The sequence below is a fragment of the Elaeis guineensis genome, chromosome 4, assembly GCF_000442705.2.
Source record: "Elaeis guineensis isolate ETL-2024a chromosome 4, EG11, whole genome shotgun sequence".
Taxonomy (NCBI): Eukaryota; Viridiplantae; Streptophyta; class Magnoliopsida; order Arecales; family Arecaceae; genus Elaeis; species Elaeis guineensis.
Genome location: NC_025996.2, coordinates 135,121,557 through 135,143,469, shown reverse-complemented (window position 1 = coordinate 135,143,469; position 21,913 = coordinate 135,121,557). Strand labels below are relative to the sequence as shown.

Below are 21,913 nucleotides of genomic sequence, written 5' to 3'. Positions count from 1 at the left end.
TATTTATCTTTTCATTTTTTGTAATCTAATATACATACATACATACATACATACATACATACATACATATATATATATATATATATATACATATATATATATATATATATATATATATATATATATATATATATATATATACATATATATATATATATACATATATATATATATATATACATATATATATATATACATATATATATATATACATATATATATGGATTGCTGGATGCCTTGGTGTTGGTAGAGCCTCCAGTTGCCATGTATATATATGGTATATTCACCATGTGTACATAAAAATGTTAAATAGTATTTAAATATATACTTTAGAAGGGCAAATAATATTTAATAAATATTAATAGTATTTAAGAATGTATTTATGCCATTTCTATACATGGTATATATCTTTGCTTAAGAAATGTATTTAGAAATACGTGGTCACATACTATGATTTTTATCATCATCTTTTTTTTTCTTTTTAATTATTTAATTATTTATTGCTTGTTATTTATTTATTTATTACTTTTTTTGCTTTAAGGTTAGATATGATCATGACCGTCAACTGAATGGATCTACACTCTTGAGCCTTTTCTCATCCTTTGATTTAACAAATAATAGCTCCTGAGCCTTTCTCCAACATAATCTTTCTCAAATTCGATGTCATCTGATCATGATCAGACCGACAAAACCATATCTGTTTTCAAATTTTTACTGTTCAATTGAGGTCATTGAAAAAGTTTCATGATCTTTAATCGAAAATAAATTTAAAAAGAATCTGAAAAGCATTCTGAAAAGCCTTCTTCGCAAGCATTTTTTATATTAAAAATTATGTAAAATAATATATAGCATTTCTTCTTTCATTGTGTATTTCAAGGAGGGCCATAAGTAGCATAAATGTTTATGCTATAGCTATCTCAATTATAGAGTTCTCATTCTGCCATGTTTATGAATAATACATCAACTATGTATACATGAACTTTTTTTTTGGAAACATACTTAATAAATGTAAATGCAAATGTGATATCATGAATAATCATGGCCTTTTGTCATGTTTATAAATAGTATATCCACTATATATACATGAAAACATTTTCTTAAAATTATATTTAATAAATCATTATTTAACTTTATATAGAAATATTTTGGCTTCAATAGCATGAATGCAAATGTGACATCATGGGAATAAATATTGACCCTTTGTCTATCTTACGTTTTCACAAATTCATCTTTTTTCCCCCTCTCCTCTCCTCCAGTTGATTGCCCCCAAAATTCCAATATGGGAAATTTTTTTTTTCCTCATTTTCTAATCTTTAGATTCTCTTGTAGACCATTGGTTAGATGTACTTACACCAGCTGTTTTACCAATCAATTCTTGATTGGGATTTCATAAGGCTGCCTCTCATCATTGCCTTGTCCTACAAGATATGAGAACGTGGCCACCAAAAATATCTTCACGATCAACTCTCGCACGCCAATGTATCCTTACTTCGTTTGGAGCTCGAAAATGCTATTGTTCATGATGGTAGTAATGATCTAGCAAAGGAAGATTCTTCCAATGAGTAGCATTGTCAGTTTAGCCATCAGAAGAGTTGGGGGGTGTGAGAGAAGAGGATTGAAGGAGAAGAGAAAGGAGAGATGGAATAGTCTAAAAATGATTAAAGAAAATAATAGAAAGAAACGAAGAGTTTAGAAGGGGGCTTCGTGGAATCTAGGTCATTAGATCTTTACAGAATATGTTAAATAACATCCGCTCGAATTTGGTACTTTATTATTATTATTTTTTATTAAATATTAATAAATATCTATTATTTTTAAAATAAAATATATAATTTAATAAAAAAATGATATTTGTAGTTTGTATATTTTTAAATAAAAAAAAACTAACACATGGCACAGGTTATACGCTAGTTAATTAAAAAGTAGAATTTGTGAAACCTGCGCAAAGACTCTATCAGGATGTTCGGTTTTGGAATAAGTGTGGCATAACTCTAAGATAGGAAGATATTCTTGTCTAACACCAACAAGGATCGTGGTCCTGGGGTTTGTACTATGTGGAGGCAGAAGCGAGTCCACACACGGTATAAGTCTATTCCACCAAAATGGTGGAATAAACTTATACAATAGAATAGACTTGTTCCTATTTCATTCAATTAAAAAGTTATCTTTATACACACACATATACATATACATACATACATATTTTAAGGGCAATTTGTCTTGGTGATGAAGATTAAAAATATATCCAAACATAATGCGCATTAAATGTACCTTATTTTTCCAATTTTTTTCTACACTTATTTATTCAACCCAACACCACAAAATACACCTATTTCACTATCCCTTCAATAGTGCTACAATGGATATCCCATCCAAAAATCTATTTTCTAAGCAAACAACCCTTGGTGATCAGGAGATGAGATAAGAATTATTTTATGTATGTGTGTTTCTTGAATATGAAGTGTAATAAGAGCCATGGATTTAGCTATGTTCACATTATCCTAGTTTGCAATCAGATCCCTTCTAGAAACAAATAGACCCATTATATTACAAATAAAAAATAATAATAGCCAACTATCATATTATTTGAAAAAAAACTAGAACATTACAAGGCCTATGTAACAATATGAACATCTCACAATCATCACGCGCTATGGATATTCAAATAATGATGAGGATTTAATTAGCTGTTGTATTATGACAAGTCATTAATTGATTCTTTTGCTGCTCATTTAGTTAAATAATATTTTAAATTTCAAAATGCCGAGTAGGCTCAGCAAATACAATTATGCACTACAAAAATGACAAAATAAAATCTTTGATAACCTATCATTTTTCTTATTATAATAGCAAATGACTACCATTTTGCCACACTATCTATTTTTTTTTAAAGGAAACTGTGAACATGATTAAAAAAAAAAAACACATTATCATGTTATAACAGCCTCCCAAAAAAATCATCACTGACTATTATAATAGTTATGGTGGCTTCTAGTTGTCTCAAAAAGATTTTTTTTTTGAAGTTTTAAAATAATTACCAAAGTAACGGCTATTACAATGGTATTTAATGGAAAATATTGAGCAGTAATGAAAAAATAACAGTTTTATCTTTCCATTCTTTTTTATTAGATAAGACAATACATTTTTGTACCGTGAAATCTCCTTTTTAGAGAATTTTAGGAGAAAATTTGAAATTTGTAATGGATATTATTTCATCAAAAGGAAGATAACCATGATTGTTTTATTTTGTTCATGCTATTTATTTCAATACTAGAATGGCAGTGGCCAAAATTATTGCAATGGTTGGCATACAATTAAGAAGCCATGGATGGGATAAATAATAGAAATGAAAAATTCTAAGGCTATTATTCACTGGTTTCAGTTAATCATTTTTTTCCTATTCTTTGAATATATTTTTATTTTTTAAATTTGACATCGTTACTTTCATTTTTTTTTTTACCTTCTTTACTTTAGCAAGGTTTGAAAATATTTTGTTATTCAATGTAACTTAGCTTAAGAGTAATTTATTTTGGTCATGCCATAGGATACAAATATAGTATTCTGGCCCACTATAGAATGTAAGTGTGGTATTCTGTCCGCTCCATAGGATATAAGTGTGGTTCTATTTTTGATCTAGTTATATGATAAAGTACGTCTATAGTTGAAGACTAAGGAGTTTTGAATCAAATTTATTGGATATGATTGGTTTCGAATGATTATGTATATGAATATTAAAAAAGTATTGAAATTATTGGACTTATATTTTAAAAAATAAATTGATGATGTATTTATGCTGATTAATAGTAAATGTGTTTTAACTATTGTATCCTATATTATCACATGGATTATTTAGTTAGAGCATTCGTTACTTATAGAGCCATCAAGCTCATTATATATATATATATATATATTTTCAGATTTAGATACTTAATTCTAGTTATGGATACTATTTTTAAGAGTGTGTTTAGAGGCAAGATTCGATAATATCAATATAATTTAAATTTAGATTTATTATTATGTTTTAGAGGATATTATTTGAGGTTTAATTGATGTAAGATCTTTGAATATCCTAAAAATTTTATGAGAGATTAAAATAGATTTTAGTTAGTTAAATTTTGAATATTTTATTATTTATTTTATGATATTGTGATAGGATGTCTTATATGTTTGTGGAAAATAATTTTCATGAATATACGGTGATTGTTATAATTTTTGATTCATGATCTTGGATCAAGGATATGATGCTAACGTTGGGCAAACAGCTTCAAATGACAATTTAAATTAAATTTCTAGTGATTTGGATGGAGAGCACTATTTTAACAAAATGGGAAGGCATTTACTGCGCCTTAATTTTCAACTTGCTTACTTTCTAATTCTAACTCTCAAGTCAAACTTTTGTTTCTTTATTTTAATCATTTCTAGGTTTTCAATGGCACTTATGTGAATTACACCAAGAACATGTCGTTATTCAAAACAGTACATCTATCAAGCACTTCCTATCTACATATAAAATATTGCCACCGTATCCGAACTAACCTCTCGACAAGCACCCTTTATTTGTATTACTCTTCCCCCCTCCTTCCTCTCTTTCTCTCTCATCTCCGGCTAACCTCCTTTCCTCTCCTTACGTCTCTATCTTCCCTACGTTACTCTCTTTCTCACCAACTCCATTCCCTTTTCTCGTGAGCCGATGGCAAACCCCGTTCTTTCCTTCCCTTAGCGCAAGCCACCGTGTGAACGTCAGAGAGAGAGCAAGAAGAAGGCTAGGGAGAGAGCCAACTCCTATCGTTCCACTTTTTCTCTTCTTGGCATTGGATTGCAGCGAGTCTTGGCGAATGGCGATGGACAACGCTGAGAGCAGCGGCGGCCGGGGGCCGCCGGCGCTCCACCGTCAGCCGCTGGAGGTATACCACGAGGTGCTCCGCCGCCTCAAGGACTCCGGCTGCCCGGAGGCCCTCTCCCCCGCCTTCGACGATGAGCTCTGGGACCACTTCAAACGCCTCCCCGCCGGGTAGTCTCAACTTATTCCGTTGGCTCTCTTCTTCATTCTTGGAAGATAATCTTGAAATATAATCCTTTTTGTTATGATTCTTGATTTCGAAACCCTTTCTTTTGTCCGTCCAACTTCTGGTTTTAAGTGATAGCATGGTCGATTATACGAGCGGCCACGATGAGACTGCAGAGTTGATCATACTCTGATATGATAGAGTCGTCAGTACAAGTTATCATTTCCCTTTTTTGTGATCTTTTCTTGCTGCATACCATTCTTTTAGCTCTAATTTACTTATTTGTCGTACAGATGTTCAATTATGACTGGAAAATTTGATGATGGGTTTATTTGCTCCCTTCTTGATTCTTGAAAGATGTCCTTCTGGATTCTTGAATTCAAAACCCTTGCTTTTGCTCATTTCAAGTTCCAGTTTTTTGAATTCTTGTTGATTCAGATACCTTTTGGTAGCTTAGGAGATGATATAAGTGTCCAATATGAGACAGCAGAGTTGATCAAAGTGCCCAATATTCGTTTCTAATTCCTTTTTTTTTTTTGTGATCTTAGTACATGTCATTGTTGTAGCTCTGATTCACCTTTCTGTATCAGAATCAGTCAAATGATGAGAGAGCAATATCAGAATCTGATCAAGAATGCATGCATTAAGATGATGGGTTTCTAGGAATTATATTGCCTTTGGTTTATAAGTTGTGGTCATGGTTTTCTGGATAGATATGCATTGGATCTGAATGTGGAGAGAGCGGAGGATGTTTTAACCCACAAAAGGTTACTACAACAAGCGCGTGACCCTGCCAACAGGCCTGCCTTTGAGGTCCGACTTGTTCAGGTAAAGGATAACATGCATGATGATGTAGAAGATGCCTCTTCCTTCAGCTTTCTTGTTTGTTGTCTTTGATGTATTCTGCTTGCCTGCTCAATTTTTTACCATTGGTGGATCAACTTCTTGATGCTTCTGATGATCATTTCATCCGTTGCATTGGTCACATATGATCTTTTTATGCCTTTCATATTTTCTTGTCAGATTGCATGTTTGTATTCTACTTCTTCAGATAATCGAGCTATACCTACACTTCATATCCATGATCTAAGCAGCTTTCCTAATCTATTTGTATTTTGAAGCATCTTGAGTTCTTGTTTTTGATGGCATTATGCTGCAATATATGTGTGAAGATTTGCTGATATTTGGTTCTTGTGATGGGAAATTTCTTTTGTGCACATGGCTGGCAAATTTATTTGCTCTTAGTATTGATGATTATTATTGGCAGCTCAAAGTCTGCAATGTTTGATCTGGATCCTGTGATGGATACTTACTGGATTTCTAAGATGCTTTAACCGCTCTCTTCATGCAGATGTCTGTGACTGCCATATCTCACAATTAGATATTGCCATATCTTGTGTGCGGAGCTATTGTGAAGGACATTAACTTTCTTATGTCCTTAGGTTTTATTTCTTTTTTTTTTTATTTCCTTTTTTTTCTTTTGTCTTTTCATGATGTATGTAGATATGAACTACAGGCACTGGTTGAAAGTTTTGATGCTCACTATCTTTTCTTTCATGGGTTAGGATATAATTTTACTTTCCATAGTCGATTGCTTCACAACAGGACCTTCATAGCAAATACTGCAGTCGATGCCTGATGAGAGTAATATCACTTTCTTTGTTTCACCCAGGTCTTCTGACCTTAAATCGTTTGGCATCTTGAGCTTGATAGGTCAATCACTAATGACTTGTGCTATTTGGATAGAATGCTAGTTTGGACTATGCAAATCCCAATCTACTTTTCCAGCATAAATCAATTTGAGACAAAACATATCCTAAATTCTAACTTAATATCAATTTATGCAGTTTGTTTTTACCAAGAGAACTGTTAAAATATATTCTTCTTTTCAATAGTAAATATACAAGAATTTATGCATAAACAGTCTTTCCACAACATCAAGACATGGTTGTCGTGAAGTTAAATGTATTCCTTTTTCAAATTAACATATGGTTACTTGAGGACAAGCACCTTTAAAGAAGATGGTGCTTTTTGTTAGTCCAAAATAGCAATGAACTGAATCTCCTCTTAGATGCAATTTAGTCAACCGATGCTGTAATACATAGCGGGCATGTTCCTTGATGTGCAACTGCTCTTTCAGGTGGTCTTCTTAAGGAACTGTTAATGTAGAGTAATTCTCCTTACCCCACTTCTTTCCGGGATTAGCTTTTAGTTATAATCACTCTTTTGTAAACCATAAGCTTCCACTTCTTTCCGGCATTAGCTTATATACAATCATTTTGAGAAGGCCATCCTAAGTTGTAATTTGCTCAGAAATGCTTGTTTTGTTTCTAAGTGGTAGAAAGGAAGCTGTCTATTGTGAAATCTTGGAAAATAAATTAAAATATGAATTAGAAGTTTGTTGAAGCTGGCTTAACATTGCATTGCAGTCATGCAACTTCTCCTGCTGTTAGTTTCTCTTCCAATCTCCATTTAGTCCAAGGGCCCTGGCTTGCTTATTTAGGTCAGTTGTTAATCTTTCTCAGCATCCTATATTGATAACCCTTGCTGGTTTGTGAAGTGTTTCTCTCAGTGCTCAGTAAATATGAGTCTTATAGTGTCTTAACATTCTATCTTCCTTTGTAATGCATGCCTTTTGAACTTGGATAGCAGATGTGGTAACATCAGCTCAATGTAGTTCAAGTTCAGTTATCTGGAGAGAATTTCAGATGTTGACACCTTGACCTCAAGTATATTTTCAAAATATTCCATGCAGTACTTTATTGATTCCATATAGTTTGTATTGCTGTAATATTCATGCATTTGAACTTTCAAGGCAACCCTTGCTTGACCTGTCGAAGAAGAGTAACCATCAGCTCTGCATAAAATTGATAAATGACAAGAAGTAGAAAAGAAACATACGTACATGTATGCACATGCATATACATACATATATACATAGTCAGGTAACTTGCTAAGGTTATTTTACTTACATGCATACAAGGATCAAAATTAAGACCAGGAAGAGAAGATACAGTCCTTTTGTTTCTTTAGAGACTGCTTCATAGATAGTCATGATATAAGCTATCCCCAGATATATGACCATGGGGGAGTTTGGTAATCAAGTTCTTTGTTGGACCTCACAATTCCAACAAAATCAAATTTGAAGGTACTAGCCGATAGTTAGCATGCCATTTTGTTTTATTTTTGGCTCCATCTTACTTGAAGTTTGCGTCACTGTGGTGCATTGTAATCCTGTAACTTGCAGTTGTGGTTATCATGGCAAAGTCTTTCTTCTACAGATAGCTCCTTCACATGATGCAAACCAAAATAAGTGTTTAGATTCCAGCCAACAAGGGAGGGAAGATGCTCAATGCTCGTCAAGTTTCTCAATTAAGGAAAGGTGTCATTCATTACTTGATCCATCTTTTTGTTTTTTTTTCCCATTTAGTGTTGTTTTTACAGCTCAAGCAACTTATCTTTCTTACATTCTCAAAAATGTTTTGTTTATACCATCCTGTCCTTTCTTTCTTTATTTTATAAAATAAGTTTGCTTGTTCATTTATTTTATCAAATTTCCAGCATCCCTCCTCCTCCTGCCTTCGGTTTGTCATCAGATCTTGAGGTCATTGCTTTTGAATTTGGCAAGCAACCTGGGCAAGACAGTGATAATGTTGTGAATTTCAATCCAGCCAGCTTTATTCTTGCCCATTGATTATTTATGAAATTATTGGTTGGATATTTCACAGGTATTATTAATTTGAAAATTTAAACACAAATGCATACCAACAAGGAATCCCAGTTTTTTAATTGCATTTTCTGATTGAATTTTCCATAACTGCTTTTTACTTTTTGAGATTCATGCATTTTCATTGAAGTGCCGTTTGCGTCATCTGCTAACTTTAGCTACAGATTAATGAGTATTATAGTCTTTATGAACGTTAACAAACATCTTTGATATGTAAAGTGCTTGTGCAAGTTTTAATATACCTATGCTTTTCATTGTATATCAGCACATGTAATTGTATGATTTACATGCTGTCTGGTAGACTTGCTTGGATGCCTAATTGCCTGTTTGTGTAGTATGCCATACATGCATGCAAACATAATTAATTTCCTTAAATTCAGCCGAGGGATGGATGGAGGAAGAGAAATTGGAGGAACTACAAAAGCCAAAATGGCACAAACCCAATATTCTTGAAATAATAAAAATAACCTTTTGAATATTTCAATACATAATAATGGGTGTAGTTTGGGAGGGACGCCAAATGTCAAATGATTATATGGGTAGGCCTTACAAATACCATGTTGACAGCATCTTTACTGCATGCAGGGCCTGTTTGGGTATTCCTGCGGGAATATCTTGGAGGAATCAGGCCTGATGGCCTGCCCAAGTCCCAGCCTGCAGTCTAACTCAATGGGTTGGGACCATATCAAGCCCGATACTATCAGGCCATCTTCTGCATCAGCAAGAAAAAAAAAGCTTGCAGAGATTTTTTTTTCCTCCCACAGGATTCGTGCTGGGGGGGTGTTGGGATGATATGTGCTATGCTCAGATGGGCTTTCTAATCCACAAATGCAGCAGGAAATCTGGTGCAATCTTGCTGGATTACCCAAACAGGCCCTTGGAAAATGACTTGAGTATATTTATGAGGGAATATGTGGCATATTATGTGTAGATATTTGGGCCACTCTATAGAGTGGCCAAACATGGGTTGCCTACAAACAGATAGATATTCAACCATATTTGTGATCTAGGCACTCAGCTAATATAATTTTTGTGTCACATATATGTTTAGCAAGATCAGTGAGCGTTGAATATTTATAGGTAGCATGCACATAGTAAATCACACAGTTAATGAATATTAACTTGACACATCTGGGTATACACACACTTGATTTCAAGGATATAACAATATTTACCTCCAACCATTGGGCTGCTTTGATAATTCCACCACAATGAAAATGTGTTATTGTCTTTTCCTTTAGGTAGAAAATGCTGGAGATATAAGTTTGAGTCTTCCACATTGATTTAATGAAGGGTAAATGAGAATGCTTTCCTGCTTTTGAGTCCATGTGTCCGGCACTTCCCATGAGGCTTCAACATCATAATGATGGGGCAGTGGGAATTTCTGACTTGTTGTCTAGATTTAAGGGTAATGGTGCAAGGGCATAATTATCTTTGTGAGGATAGTAACTATTATGGTGTGCTACATTGTACTATTGGAACCTATTTCTTTGTAACTTGAAAAGAAAATGTGTAATCAGCTCCAAACTTTTTTTTTGAGAGGTGCCTTTGATACCTGATTCCTGTAAGATAAAGTAGATATTGGACATCCATGTCTAATGAAATTGGAAATAGGTGTCACCAAGCCATTTTCAGTTTGTGGTTGCTCCTATCCCTATTGAAAATTAGTTTATGCATAGAACTAGCATATACAACTGCTATGATATGCTTGTCTTGAATTTTGACCAAAGACAATCTTAAGTTGGATGTTCAATTTGGTCTAGCTGATTAAAGATTTAGGTCCCAGCGGGACGTTCACAGGACACCGGGATGGGGTATCATCCTATGTGTCGGGACAGGACTGTCCTGCTAGCATCCCAATGTCCCGATCTAAACGTCTTGGGACATCCTTTGTCCCAAATGTCGAGATGGGACGGGACGGCGGTGCATCTCGTTCCATGAAAAAAGAGACAGCCCTGTTTCACGGGATTTAAAACCTTGTGGCTGATAACATAAAAAATTGAAGCAACTTTTGAGAAAGACTATGATAAGCCTTAACTTGAGGAACGATATGCTCCTAGATGTATGGTGCAAAAATATGAACCAAACATCCTTGAGATAAATGATAACCTTTTTGGTATTCATTTAGTTTGTTTTGGCTTTACTACAGTACAATACTCATATTGAGTAAATTTTGAATGGTCATGTCAGAAATATGCATCCTCTAAGAAGTTTAGAGCTAACTGAGGATAAAACTATGGAAAACTTAGATGCCATTTTCAGATTAAATTAGAGTGTAAGGAACCTTGGAAATGCTGGATGTGACTAATTTCTTAGAAAGAAGAGAAAAGAAGAATCTGAAATGATAGAAAAATAGTGCAAATAGGAGTTGAAAGAATGGACATTAAACATATCAAGTTTGGATGGTGCATGTTTGGTGTTGATATACTTAAGTTATTCAAATATGTTATGCCGTGACTTACATTTTGTATGGGTATGTCTAACATCATTTCATTTGCACTATATATGTTTTCTTTTAACAAAAAGTTTTATTGTCAAGTTTTGTACTACATTTGTTTTCTCCAATCTTTTGTTAATATTTCTATTCAGATTGGGAAGCATTTTGTTTTTTGTTTTTTCAATGTGAAATTTGATAATCCTACAGGCCCATCCATGAGATCACATTTTCGACAGATGATAAGCCAAAGCTTCTCAGTCAGGTTGGTAATGGACATTTGTTTCGTGCAGGCTTGTAACACGTGATTTGTGCTTGCTTGCATTTTGGTGGATTGGTTATGTCAAAATATTGGAAAATAGTTTCTGTTGGAAAATGCTCTTATTTTTACTGACTGATATTTATTCATGTAACTAAGGTGGATCTGTTTGAGCCTTTTTTGGTTTCTAGGAAATAGCTTATTTTTTTCCTTGTTAAGTGTTACCATCTCCTATATTTAATTTGTGAAATTCAGTTTCTCAAAATTTTCTTAATTTAAAGGGATTCGTCAATTCATTTGTTTAGGGATGAACTCTCCGTGTGATCACAAAGAACATTAGGTTGTGCCACAGGATGTCTTATTCCTGCCTTGTTTTGATGTCTCTAACTGGAGGGCTGGAGGATGAAGCTAGAAGCCCTCCATGGCAATGCAAGCAATGAACCAATGTCCTACTTCACTTCCATGAAATGAAGGATTCTCTTGGGATAACCATATGTGCTGATTTACTATAGGATTGCGTGCTAAGTGAACATCTGTGAAGGCCATGACCATCGTCTGTAGGTGGAGGAGAAGAATGAGCACATGAAATCCATTAAGGAAGAATGCACAATATGCTAGCCTTCTAAATGCATGCATGCATGCCATTTGCATTATTCCCTGTTTTGATACAATGGATAGATGAGATTGCTGACAAATTGATAGTGTCAAGATGGAATAGTAACTTACTTTCTGCGAGTGCGATGATGTTTCATATGAAGCCTACCAGTAAATTAGCATTGCGGGTATTAGATGAGTAGAGGAAAATATTCATATCTGGAATTGACTTGTTTTTCATGAAAAAAATATTGTTAATGAGACAAGGCGAACATAAAGATCAATATTACTGGATGGAGTTTAGATATTTTAGCTTGAAGCGGTGTGAGATTTTTTTCCCCTTAGATGAGTTGGGTGATAGCATCATCATTAATGATTATGCTCAAATAGATATTGAGCACCGATATGATGTCATAAGAGGACTGTTGTACAAAGTGAATACAATCACAATACATCTCAACCAAGGTTGGCTGAATTGGTATTGTGACCTATACTAGTTATGTACTGGATCAGTATGGTACAAAACCAACATACTGACACATAGTATACGGTAGCATACTAGTCAAGTACAAAATTTACCGAATCTAGGGTTTCACCCAATAACCTAGAGAGGGGGGGGAAGGAAGGCACCTACAAAGGTTAGTCAAAAAATATTATTTGGATTTCTTGATCGTATATTAGTATCGAAGATCTACTGGTGTATAGCTGATGTGGGAATAAACACATGTTAGCACAAGTCCTTGTACACTCCTACACTCCTATTTAAGCCATGACGTCTTTGCCAGCCTAAAGATCCAAATCTATCATAAACACCATGATCAACCTGTGGTTAGGACTTAAAGGATATGTGCTGCTGTGTGCTCTACTCCACATGGGCCATGGATTGCTCTGCTCTAATACCATTTGTACCTACTTAGAACCTCATCTAAAAAGGCTAGTTTGAAGGTGTTATTTAAGTTGCTTAGCTCCATATAAAAATGCAAGATCTATCTAGTGCATATCCAATATGGGACTAAACATGTGTTGGTATGGGTCCTCACACACGAGCTTTGGATTTGAGCTATTGGATGGCTTGAAAGGCTTCAAGAGAGGGATTGTAGGTAGAGTGGGAATTGGAGCTAGTGGAGGCAATGGGGTTGGTCTTAGAGGTGGGGTGCTTTGATGATCCGAAGCTCATGCTTTGGAGGTCATTGGTGAGATCATCTGGCTAGTGGTGATTGCAAAGAGAGAAGCGAGGAAGACAAGGTGGTTGGGATCGGGATTAATGGAGGAGGGATGAGATCTTTGTAAGAATTGAGGGCCAGATTGGGGTCAGCACCACTAGAAATTAGGTGGAACCAGTTGTTTCGGTCTATTTGGCTTGGTTCACCTCTTGTCCTATTTTGAAAGCCCAAGCCATCCTAGTTTTGTATCAATTTAGTTTCGTATGCCCTAAATCAGGCACTTCGGGATAGTTTGATGAAGCTTGATCTCAATGAGAACTACATTAAAAAGAACTCATGGAAGTACTTAAAAAGAAAGCACTAGGAACTTGTTTGAGCCCATAGTTGGTTGGTGGAGTTTCATAACTAATTAAGGTTGTGAAACATAAAATATAGTTTGAGTATATAGTCACCTATGTAGTTGTGAAACATAAAATGTAACTTGAGTAATATAGTTTGAGCATGAGTCTCCTAAAGGAGAAGGGAGCTTAATGACCTGGAGAATTAATGAGCCCTTGCCATGATCTTTGATGCATCCTTTTCCTAGTTGGGTTGATTAGAAGTGGCTTTCCTCATATGGCTTAATGTCCATTGATCTAGCTTCTGCTGGTACTCAAGCTTTACCAAGATCTGTTGCCTTGTCGACCATATTAAGCATGATGTCATGATCAACCCCATTGATGTTTAGAGAGGTTGAAGTAATGAGACGGCCTTCTGTTATTATGTCTACATGATTGGCATTTGAATTTAAAACTTGATCAAGTGTTTTAGAAGATTGTAAGCGGCAGAATAGTAGCCAAGGGGCTGCCTATAATGCCTAGGTGTTAGGTGGTTGCCTTAGCGGGCACATAGAGGTCAAGGTGGCCCAAAAATGTTAAATTTAATATAAATAGCAGAAATCTAAAATGATAATTATAATATAATAAATGAAGATAGCTGATTAAATAAGATATTGTGATTTTTTAAATCTTCATACTCAAGGTTCATCGGAACGGTACTAGGGGTCGTACTAGTCGGCAACTGTACAGTACTAATATGTACCATAATGATCCTACATGTATCGAACGAGGGAGAGGGAGGAGAGGGAGGGAGGGGGGAAGGGAGGGAGAGAGAGAGAGAAGGGGGCTTATGGAGGGGGGGAAAAAGGTGAGGGAAGAAGAGAAAGGGAGGGACAGTGAGAGTGGGCTTATGGAGAGGGTGAGGGAGAAGGGGAAAGAGAGAGAGAGAGAAGGGAGCTTACCTCATTAGCGACAAGTTGACAATGGTAGCCAAAATTCCTGAATGACATTGGTTGATGTTGAAGAGGGGAGAGTGCGTGTGCGAGTGAGGGAGAGAACCCATCGGGAAGGGGGAAGTTTTATGATATGAACTGACTTCTGTTGCCGAATGGTCTCGATTTGGTGTCTGTTGAGTTCAGTTTAGGTTTCACCCCCTACTTTGATCGGTTCGATGATCCTTGTTCATATTAGATCACATTTTAGTAACTTACTGACATGGTATGACATAACATGCCCCAGAATGGAGACATGGGAAAGATGCTAATTCGAAACAACACCTATTCCATGTGTTAATATGGTGTCATATGGAGCCCTTATATTATAATACTTCTCGACTAGTACAGAATGGTATGAGACATCTTGTACGGACTTGTATGGTGCAGTACATAAAACCATAAAATGTAGTAAGTTATGGGAACAACCAACTTGGCAACATCAGCACTGGCTTATAAACCAATCTTGTCTTCCATACTTAAAGATAATGGAAAATGTTGAGATAGATGGTTTAGTGGTGTTGCATAGGTGGACCTTCTCCAAAGCCAGGGGGCTATCTTTAAAACCTTGAGTTGAATGAGTTAGTAATGAGTACTGTTTTCTCTAATAGCCATTTTTCTAAGGTCCATCTCCAATCAATGAATTTGATGGATAGCATTTTCTTTTGGGAGCTTAGGTTTTTGTCAATAGCCTTTTTTGGCCTGGCAAGCTGGCACAATGATTGCTTTTTATGTTTGTTATAAATGAGACTTACACTAAGCGTCTTCAACAAGGTATGCTGAACCGGTACCGCTGGTCATATCGGCCGGCCGACGGTACGGTTCGGTATGATTTCGTACCGTACCGAACCGACGAAGGCAAGTGGACCCGAACCGGAAGAAAAAAAGAGAGAAATAGAGAGAGAGAAAGAGGAAGAAAGAAAAAGATGGAGGGAAGGGAGCTGGCGTGGCCGTCGGACAGCCTCCGACTGACCGTCGTGGTCATCAGAGGGTGCAGTTCACGCGTGCGGCACCGTGGGCGTGAAACAGGGGCATCGTCCTTGTTTTGCAATTTTTTTTAAAAAATCTAGTTTTAAGTGAAGCCAGCAAATAGTTTGCCGGCTTCACGATTTTTGTATTTTTTTTTATAAAAAATTTCTTAAGTCGGCAACTAGGTTGCCAATTTCATAAGTTTAAAATAAAAAAATAAATAAAAAATTGAAACAGATAGTTGTCTGTTTCGAAAAAGAAGGGGGTGGAGCCGCGGAGGGGCTCCGCTCGCTCGACTGCCCTTAGGCCATCGGCGTCGGCTCGTTGGCCACCGGAGCTCTCGCGACGAAGGCGCCGTCCGTCTGGTAGGTCCCTCGCCTTCCCTCCGAGTGCTCTCTCTCTTTCTTGCTCTCTTGAAAGCCCTATCGGGCGATATGGGGCTCGAAAGCCCTTCGATGGCCGCAGTCGGCCATCGCCTGCCTCCGGCGGCTCCCACCTCCCTCCCTCTCCTCTCTCTCTTTTTCTTTCTTCCGTACCGCTCGTATACCGAATTTACCGACCGAATTGTACCGGTTCCCCGCCGGTCCGGTACGATACGGGGTGTATCGGCCGGTTCGGCACGGTATGGAAAACCTTGGTCTTCAATCTTGGAAAGCCCCTCTGATTGCCAGATTGGCTTGGTTCATTCGGTTGTTTAAGGATCTATATTTTATTATAATGTTTGCTAGCTATTCATTTAATTTGGTTAGGAAGTAAATTGCGACTTTTCTTAGTATGCTTTGAGGCTTCAAATTACTCAATTGTTTATTTTGGTTTAGGATTTAATAGCAAGAGCTCATTCCCAGCACCATAGCTTTCCTTGTGAGAACCTTTTCTTTTATTTATACACAGATTAGCTACCATAGATGCGCTTGTCTGTCACGTCCTTTATGCCTGTATAAGCAATCTTATGCTTAAAATTAGAATTTAGGATTTAACCAAATTTGACTTGGCTTGCTTCAACATGGCCTAGCATAATTTAGGTTTAGTCTCCTAATCAAATTAGCTTATTGTCACTTAACTACTACAACCATTCATGGCAAGGTCCGCTGTACCGGTACCAGCACCGGACCGATATGGTGTGGTACTGGTACCATACCGTACCGACATACGGTATGCTCCGATATATTAGTTCGATATCGATATAATTTAATTTATTTTATTTTATTTTTTTGGATCTTCAAGTTATTATTTCATAATTATAACCTCAAAATTACATTATATTGCATATTATTGACATATTTGGGTTCAATTTTTGAGTTTGATAGTGGTACAGTGAATCTTGATCCAAAATTCTAAATATATATTTATTTACATTATATTACAACTCTATCATCCTAAAATTAAAAAAAATATATAAATATGTATTAAAATGTATCTAAATTTTTAAAGTACAAAACACAAAGAATGATATACTAACCTCGAGATCTACTCTGTATTTAATATCTCGTCGAGTATCTGTGATGCTCGTAGATATCTGGATTATTGGCATAGTCTGGAGGAACATCAGTCCATCTCTCTAATCAAGAAGTACTGTACTCCTGAATATTCATCCCATAAGGTATCCTCTTTGGATTGTAAGACATCTTAGATCTCTCATTCAAATTCTGGTTCTGAGAAGTATCCTCGGGATGATGGTATGACTGTAGAGGAGCCCATCCAAATATACCGATAGCAAAATCTGATCCGTAAGATGCTCCAGGCTGCATAGGATAGTAACCACTAGAAGACGATGCCTCAGATGCACCATATCTATATAGATCATAAGGTAGCTGCGGGTAATAGGATCCATAATGTGAGGATGATCCAGATACATTCATGGATCTTATTTCACGTGCAAGATTGTCTGCAGCTGCATAATGTGTTGGACGACCTCTATGAGTTCGTCGTCTATATGAAATCGGCTCCTCACGATCTCTACCGACTCATCCATCATGGTCCCTATCTTGTGTGGCATGTATAAACTGGGACTCACCGATGAATCGAATATGATCTTATGTTGTATCTCATAAGCAGTGGTTTCCTGTCCTCCCGTTCCTCTCTGATCATTAGATCTATGACTACGACTACTAGTACCATCATCACTCTCTTCGATCTTCGAATCTGAGTCAGATAGCTTCTGTACTCTCGAGAGTGGTGCATGTGCAACTGTCTTTTTTTCTTTCTTTGTGCCTCTCTGTGATTGAGTTTTCTGTGATTGAGAGGATGGATGTCTTGTTGCTGACTGCCGATCTTGTCTAAACATTTCTCGCTTTAACTTCTGCGAGGATGTATTGGACATCGAGTCATGTGATGAATGAATCCTCTGTACCCCCTCAGGCTGTGGCTGATCAACTGGAACCTTATATGGAATATTTCTTTCTATCCATTGCCCTGGATTCATCCTAATCTTCCTAGCTACCACACTGGCTGGTCGTGGAGGGGATCCCAGCTCATCAAGCTCTAGCTCATGCTGGTGACTTGCAAGCCATCTAATGATCGGATCGTCATCCTTGTCAGCATAATTATCTAGTGTCGGATCAATATACTTCAGTTGTACTTCCTCTTGAACGTATTTTAGTCTCAACCTCAGATTATAGTGAACATATATAAGATTATTGAGGCACTTTTGTGTCAGATAATTTCTTTATTTGCTGTGGATAAGAGCAAAAGTCGATCAAAATTGCGCTCACGGTCACTAGCAGAGACTGTCTGAGAAAGAATGGGACAGCCACGCCTCTCAAATATTCTGCGGACATTCCAAAATGAATCCACCATTCAGTTGTAAAAGCAAAATTATATATCAAATTTCATGATATTATTAAGCACATTATGTCAATCTATGATGCTCATTATTGATATGTAATTTACCTAGATTCATTTATTTTTTGCTTACGACAGCTGATGGGACTCTAAAGCTATCCGATCCCTCTTTAAACTGTTTCGTCTGTAAAAAATATATTTATTAAATTTATAAATATATCATTGAGTATAGATCGAATTCAGTTGAATAATTATATCTGTTTTAAATTAGCATATCTCTTGTAGACACAAGGATACGATGTCTGGATCGGGCACCATCTTATATATCATATTTTGAGGAGCTGTAAGAAGTTTGTTATCCATATCTATCCCAAGAATGGTATACTGAAATCTCGAATTCAAATAGTAAGCTATAGATAAATTTAATAATTGATTAAGTACACTTTTACAAGTATAAGAAAAAAAATATTTTAAAGTATTCTTGAATCTGTGCTTACCGGCTACATGCAAATCTCTATCCATCTGATAGTTCTAACGACGCTCAATGATGTTAATGAATTCCTGAGCATACTTCGAATCATTCTCACTGATCTGTTTCTTTGTCCTTTCCATCATGTAATATAAAAAGCCCATCTGGGGATATTTTTCACTATCTACGGTGCGAAGCACCTCGTATAATGGCTTAATAGCCTTCACTATCTTCTTAGTCTGCTGTCAGAATGACTGACTCATCATCAAGTTCTCCATATGACTTCCATTAGTACTGGCCCTCGCATATCTGCTCTCCTGTCACTCGGCACTGACAAACATCTGACGTAAGGTTGCTTTTTTCTGAAGAAAACTATCAAGTCTGTGTAGTTGGTAGCAAATCGTGTGACATCCGATCTCAAGATCTCCCTCTCAGTATATGTTCGCATCAATGAAAGGATCCATGTGTGATTGTAGATGAATCTAGTAATAGTTTGGAAAATCTTCACTACCTGCTGCATCCTACGAATCTTTCTAGTATCCATCAATATAAAATTAATGTAACGTGCAGCATATGGGATCCAGTATATTTACGGTCGTCGCTCTATTAGTAACTCTCCGGCAGCCTTATATTGTGGCACATTATTTGTGATGACTTGCACGACATACTGCTCACCCACTGAATCAATCACCTCTTCCATCAGACCAAGGATATATGCGGCATCGTGCATCTTATTTGAAGCATCAATTGATTTGTAAAAAAATATTTTTTCCTCACAGTATGTCAAAAAATTAATGTTGCTCTATCTAGTACGATTGGTCCAACCATCACACATCACTGTCAGTCCATATGTGGGCCATTTATTCTTGTAAGAAGCAATCTATCTGTACAGATCTTTGTTACTGTCATTAGGTCCTGGTGGATCTACACCTTGGCTGGCAGCCTCTATGGCTGAAATGGCAGATTGATAGTAAGAATTGTCTGTTGTATTTGCTGGAATATGACTGAAATAAAATCATGATCCAATAGCTCGTCACATATCTTTCTTCTTATTCTTTTCACCATAGTGTCGATCTCCTGCTGCTTTGAATCCTTGCTGGAAAAAGCATGTGGATCCAAATCATGGATGGTAGCTCTTGCTGGAATATCTTTGGAGGATCTCTTACTACCAAAAGCTTTCAACAAAGATGAAATGCTGTGTCTGCTCCCTCTACCATCGGGCTCTCTAACTGAGGTAGTCCTCTTGAACTTGAATTCTCCCCCACCAGTCGCTGATCCATATCTTGATTTGTAGCATGATGGTCCAAATCGTTCTCTATATCTAGCCATCTCCTCCTGTCGGTACTGATCATCTAAGCTCATCTGAATGGTAGCTTCAATCTGTGCCTCATCATCTGGAGCGAAAGCTTTTTCTGACTCTTTAGAGTGATAGAAAGGTGGCTTTGCAGCTCGACGGTCCACCTCTGTCCTCTTCTGCTTTGTCCTTTTCTTAACTGCTTTCGAATCAGCGGGTGCTTCATTTACTGTCGGACCTCCTATGTGCATTTTCAACACATGGACACATCAGGATAACCACCAGTCAGATGCTGCTTCAACTTAGTCACCTCTCTTCTCTTGAACTTTGTAATGCACCATTTGCATTTCCAATGATGTCGAACTAAGAGCATCTCGCCGTGATCCTAATCAATGTCACGTTTTGAATCTTTCTTCTTAATCATTTCTACGAGTATAACAAAACACGACAGTTTAATAATTATTAAAAAATATTATATATAAATTCAAAAAAATTTCAATAATAATTTTAAAACTCGTAAATTCAAAAAAATATGTTATATGCTTCCAATAATATTTTTGAATTAGCTAAAATATAGTACTAATTTTATATATTTTTTATTTGATTTTATTTTTTTATTATTTAAATAATTATAAAAAATATTTTTTAATTTCAAAAATTTTAAAAAAATCCAAGGTTAGATTCAAGTAGTTTGAATCATTCTAAACATGATTCTGAATCTCTGATTTTATATTTTTTGAATTTATTTTTTTCATAATTTTTTATGAATAAATATATATATTAAAAAAAATATAATTAATAAAAATCAATGATTTTAGTGTCATCATATAGATCTTTCAAAGATCTATCATATATGATCAAATCATACCAAAAGTATAAAATTTTGGCATGATTTTCTTTTATTTTTTTACTTGGTTCTTATTCTTTTTTTAGCCATAAAAACATAAAAAATAAAATATTTATTAAAAAAATAATATATTATCTTACTTTCGATCAAAAATCGTCATCTTCTCGACGATGTGCTGCAATTTGACGAAATTTTTTCTTTTTTCTAATTTTTTCAACTTGTGTCGTCGAAGGCTTGAGAGGTGAGAGTGCTCGGGAGTTCTCTGAGAGAGCTCTTGGGTTTCTCTCAAAGAAAGAATCTGGACTGCCACTAAATGATAGCCCAGGTCCCATCACATCCCCCACACCCCCACCCTTACATGCTATTGTCGGTATGGTTCAGTGTTGAACCGAACCGTACTGAACCGATCCATACCGTCTAATTTTGGGCGATATAGCTCTTAGCTGTGCCGAACTGCCCAGTTTGATGCAGTCTGGGTATTTTTTTTGGAAAAAATGGCCGAATAGGATTGGCTGGCCGCTAGTCCAGTTCGATATGCCCCGTACCGGGTGGTTCGGCTCGGTACGGCATTCCTTGATTCATGGTCTAGTGGCTCATAGATCTTTAGCGGCATCTACCCAACCCTTTAGTCAACTTCATAGAAGTAGCTACATTGGAGGATGACACAGCAAAAATTTTGGTCACTGAAGCCATTAATGGTAGCCAGACGCATTAGGGCCAGCACAGTCACTTGGCCCTTCTATTTTCCACCTATCTCCATTGGTATTGGCCTAGAAGAAGGTCAATCATTTGCAACTACAAACCGTATAAGCATTGCAACATTCTTTTAAGAGATGAGCTCTCTGGTCCAATAGTGTTCATAGAGGGTCAAGGCCCAAGGAAACATCCTTTTGTGCCTTTCCTGAAGCATGCCATAGATAAATCCCTACCAAAACCCTTTCCCCTATTTCTTAATTTTAATCCTAGCCTCCTAGGTTTAAAATGTTTGCTTGGAATGATCTTCATATAGTTCTATAATCAAAATTAAACTTCTTCATTGCCTTTGTTGAAGGAAGAGAATA

At 36.3% G+C, this 21,913-nt stretch overlaps 1 protein-coding gene across 3 annotated transcripts in view; it reads left to right on the top strand.

Annotated features, from left to right (window-relative positions):
- The first annotated feature begins 4,550 nt into the window (after nt 1-4,550).
- Nucleotides 4,551-21,913, top strand: part of LOC105042573 (serine/threonine-protein kinase STY46) — a 111,778-nt gene continuing 94,415 nt past the window's right edge. For all 3 annotated transcript variants that reach the window (XM_010919856.4, XM_073256821.1, XM_073256822.1), the window contains exons 1-4: nt 4,551-5,011; nt 5,720-5,834; nt 8,288-8,388; nt 11,378-11,432. In XM_010919856.4, the coding sequence (XP_010918158.3) occupies nt 4,836-5,011; nt 5,720-5,834; nt 8,288-8,388; nt 11,378-11,432 (447 nt within the window). In that variant the 5' untranslated portion in view covers nt 4,551-4,835. The remainder of the gene's footprint in view (nt 5,012-5,719; nt 5,835-8,287; nt 8,389-11,377; nt 11,433-21,913) is intronic.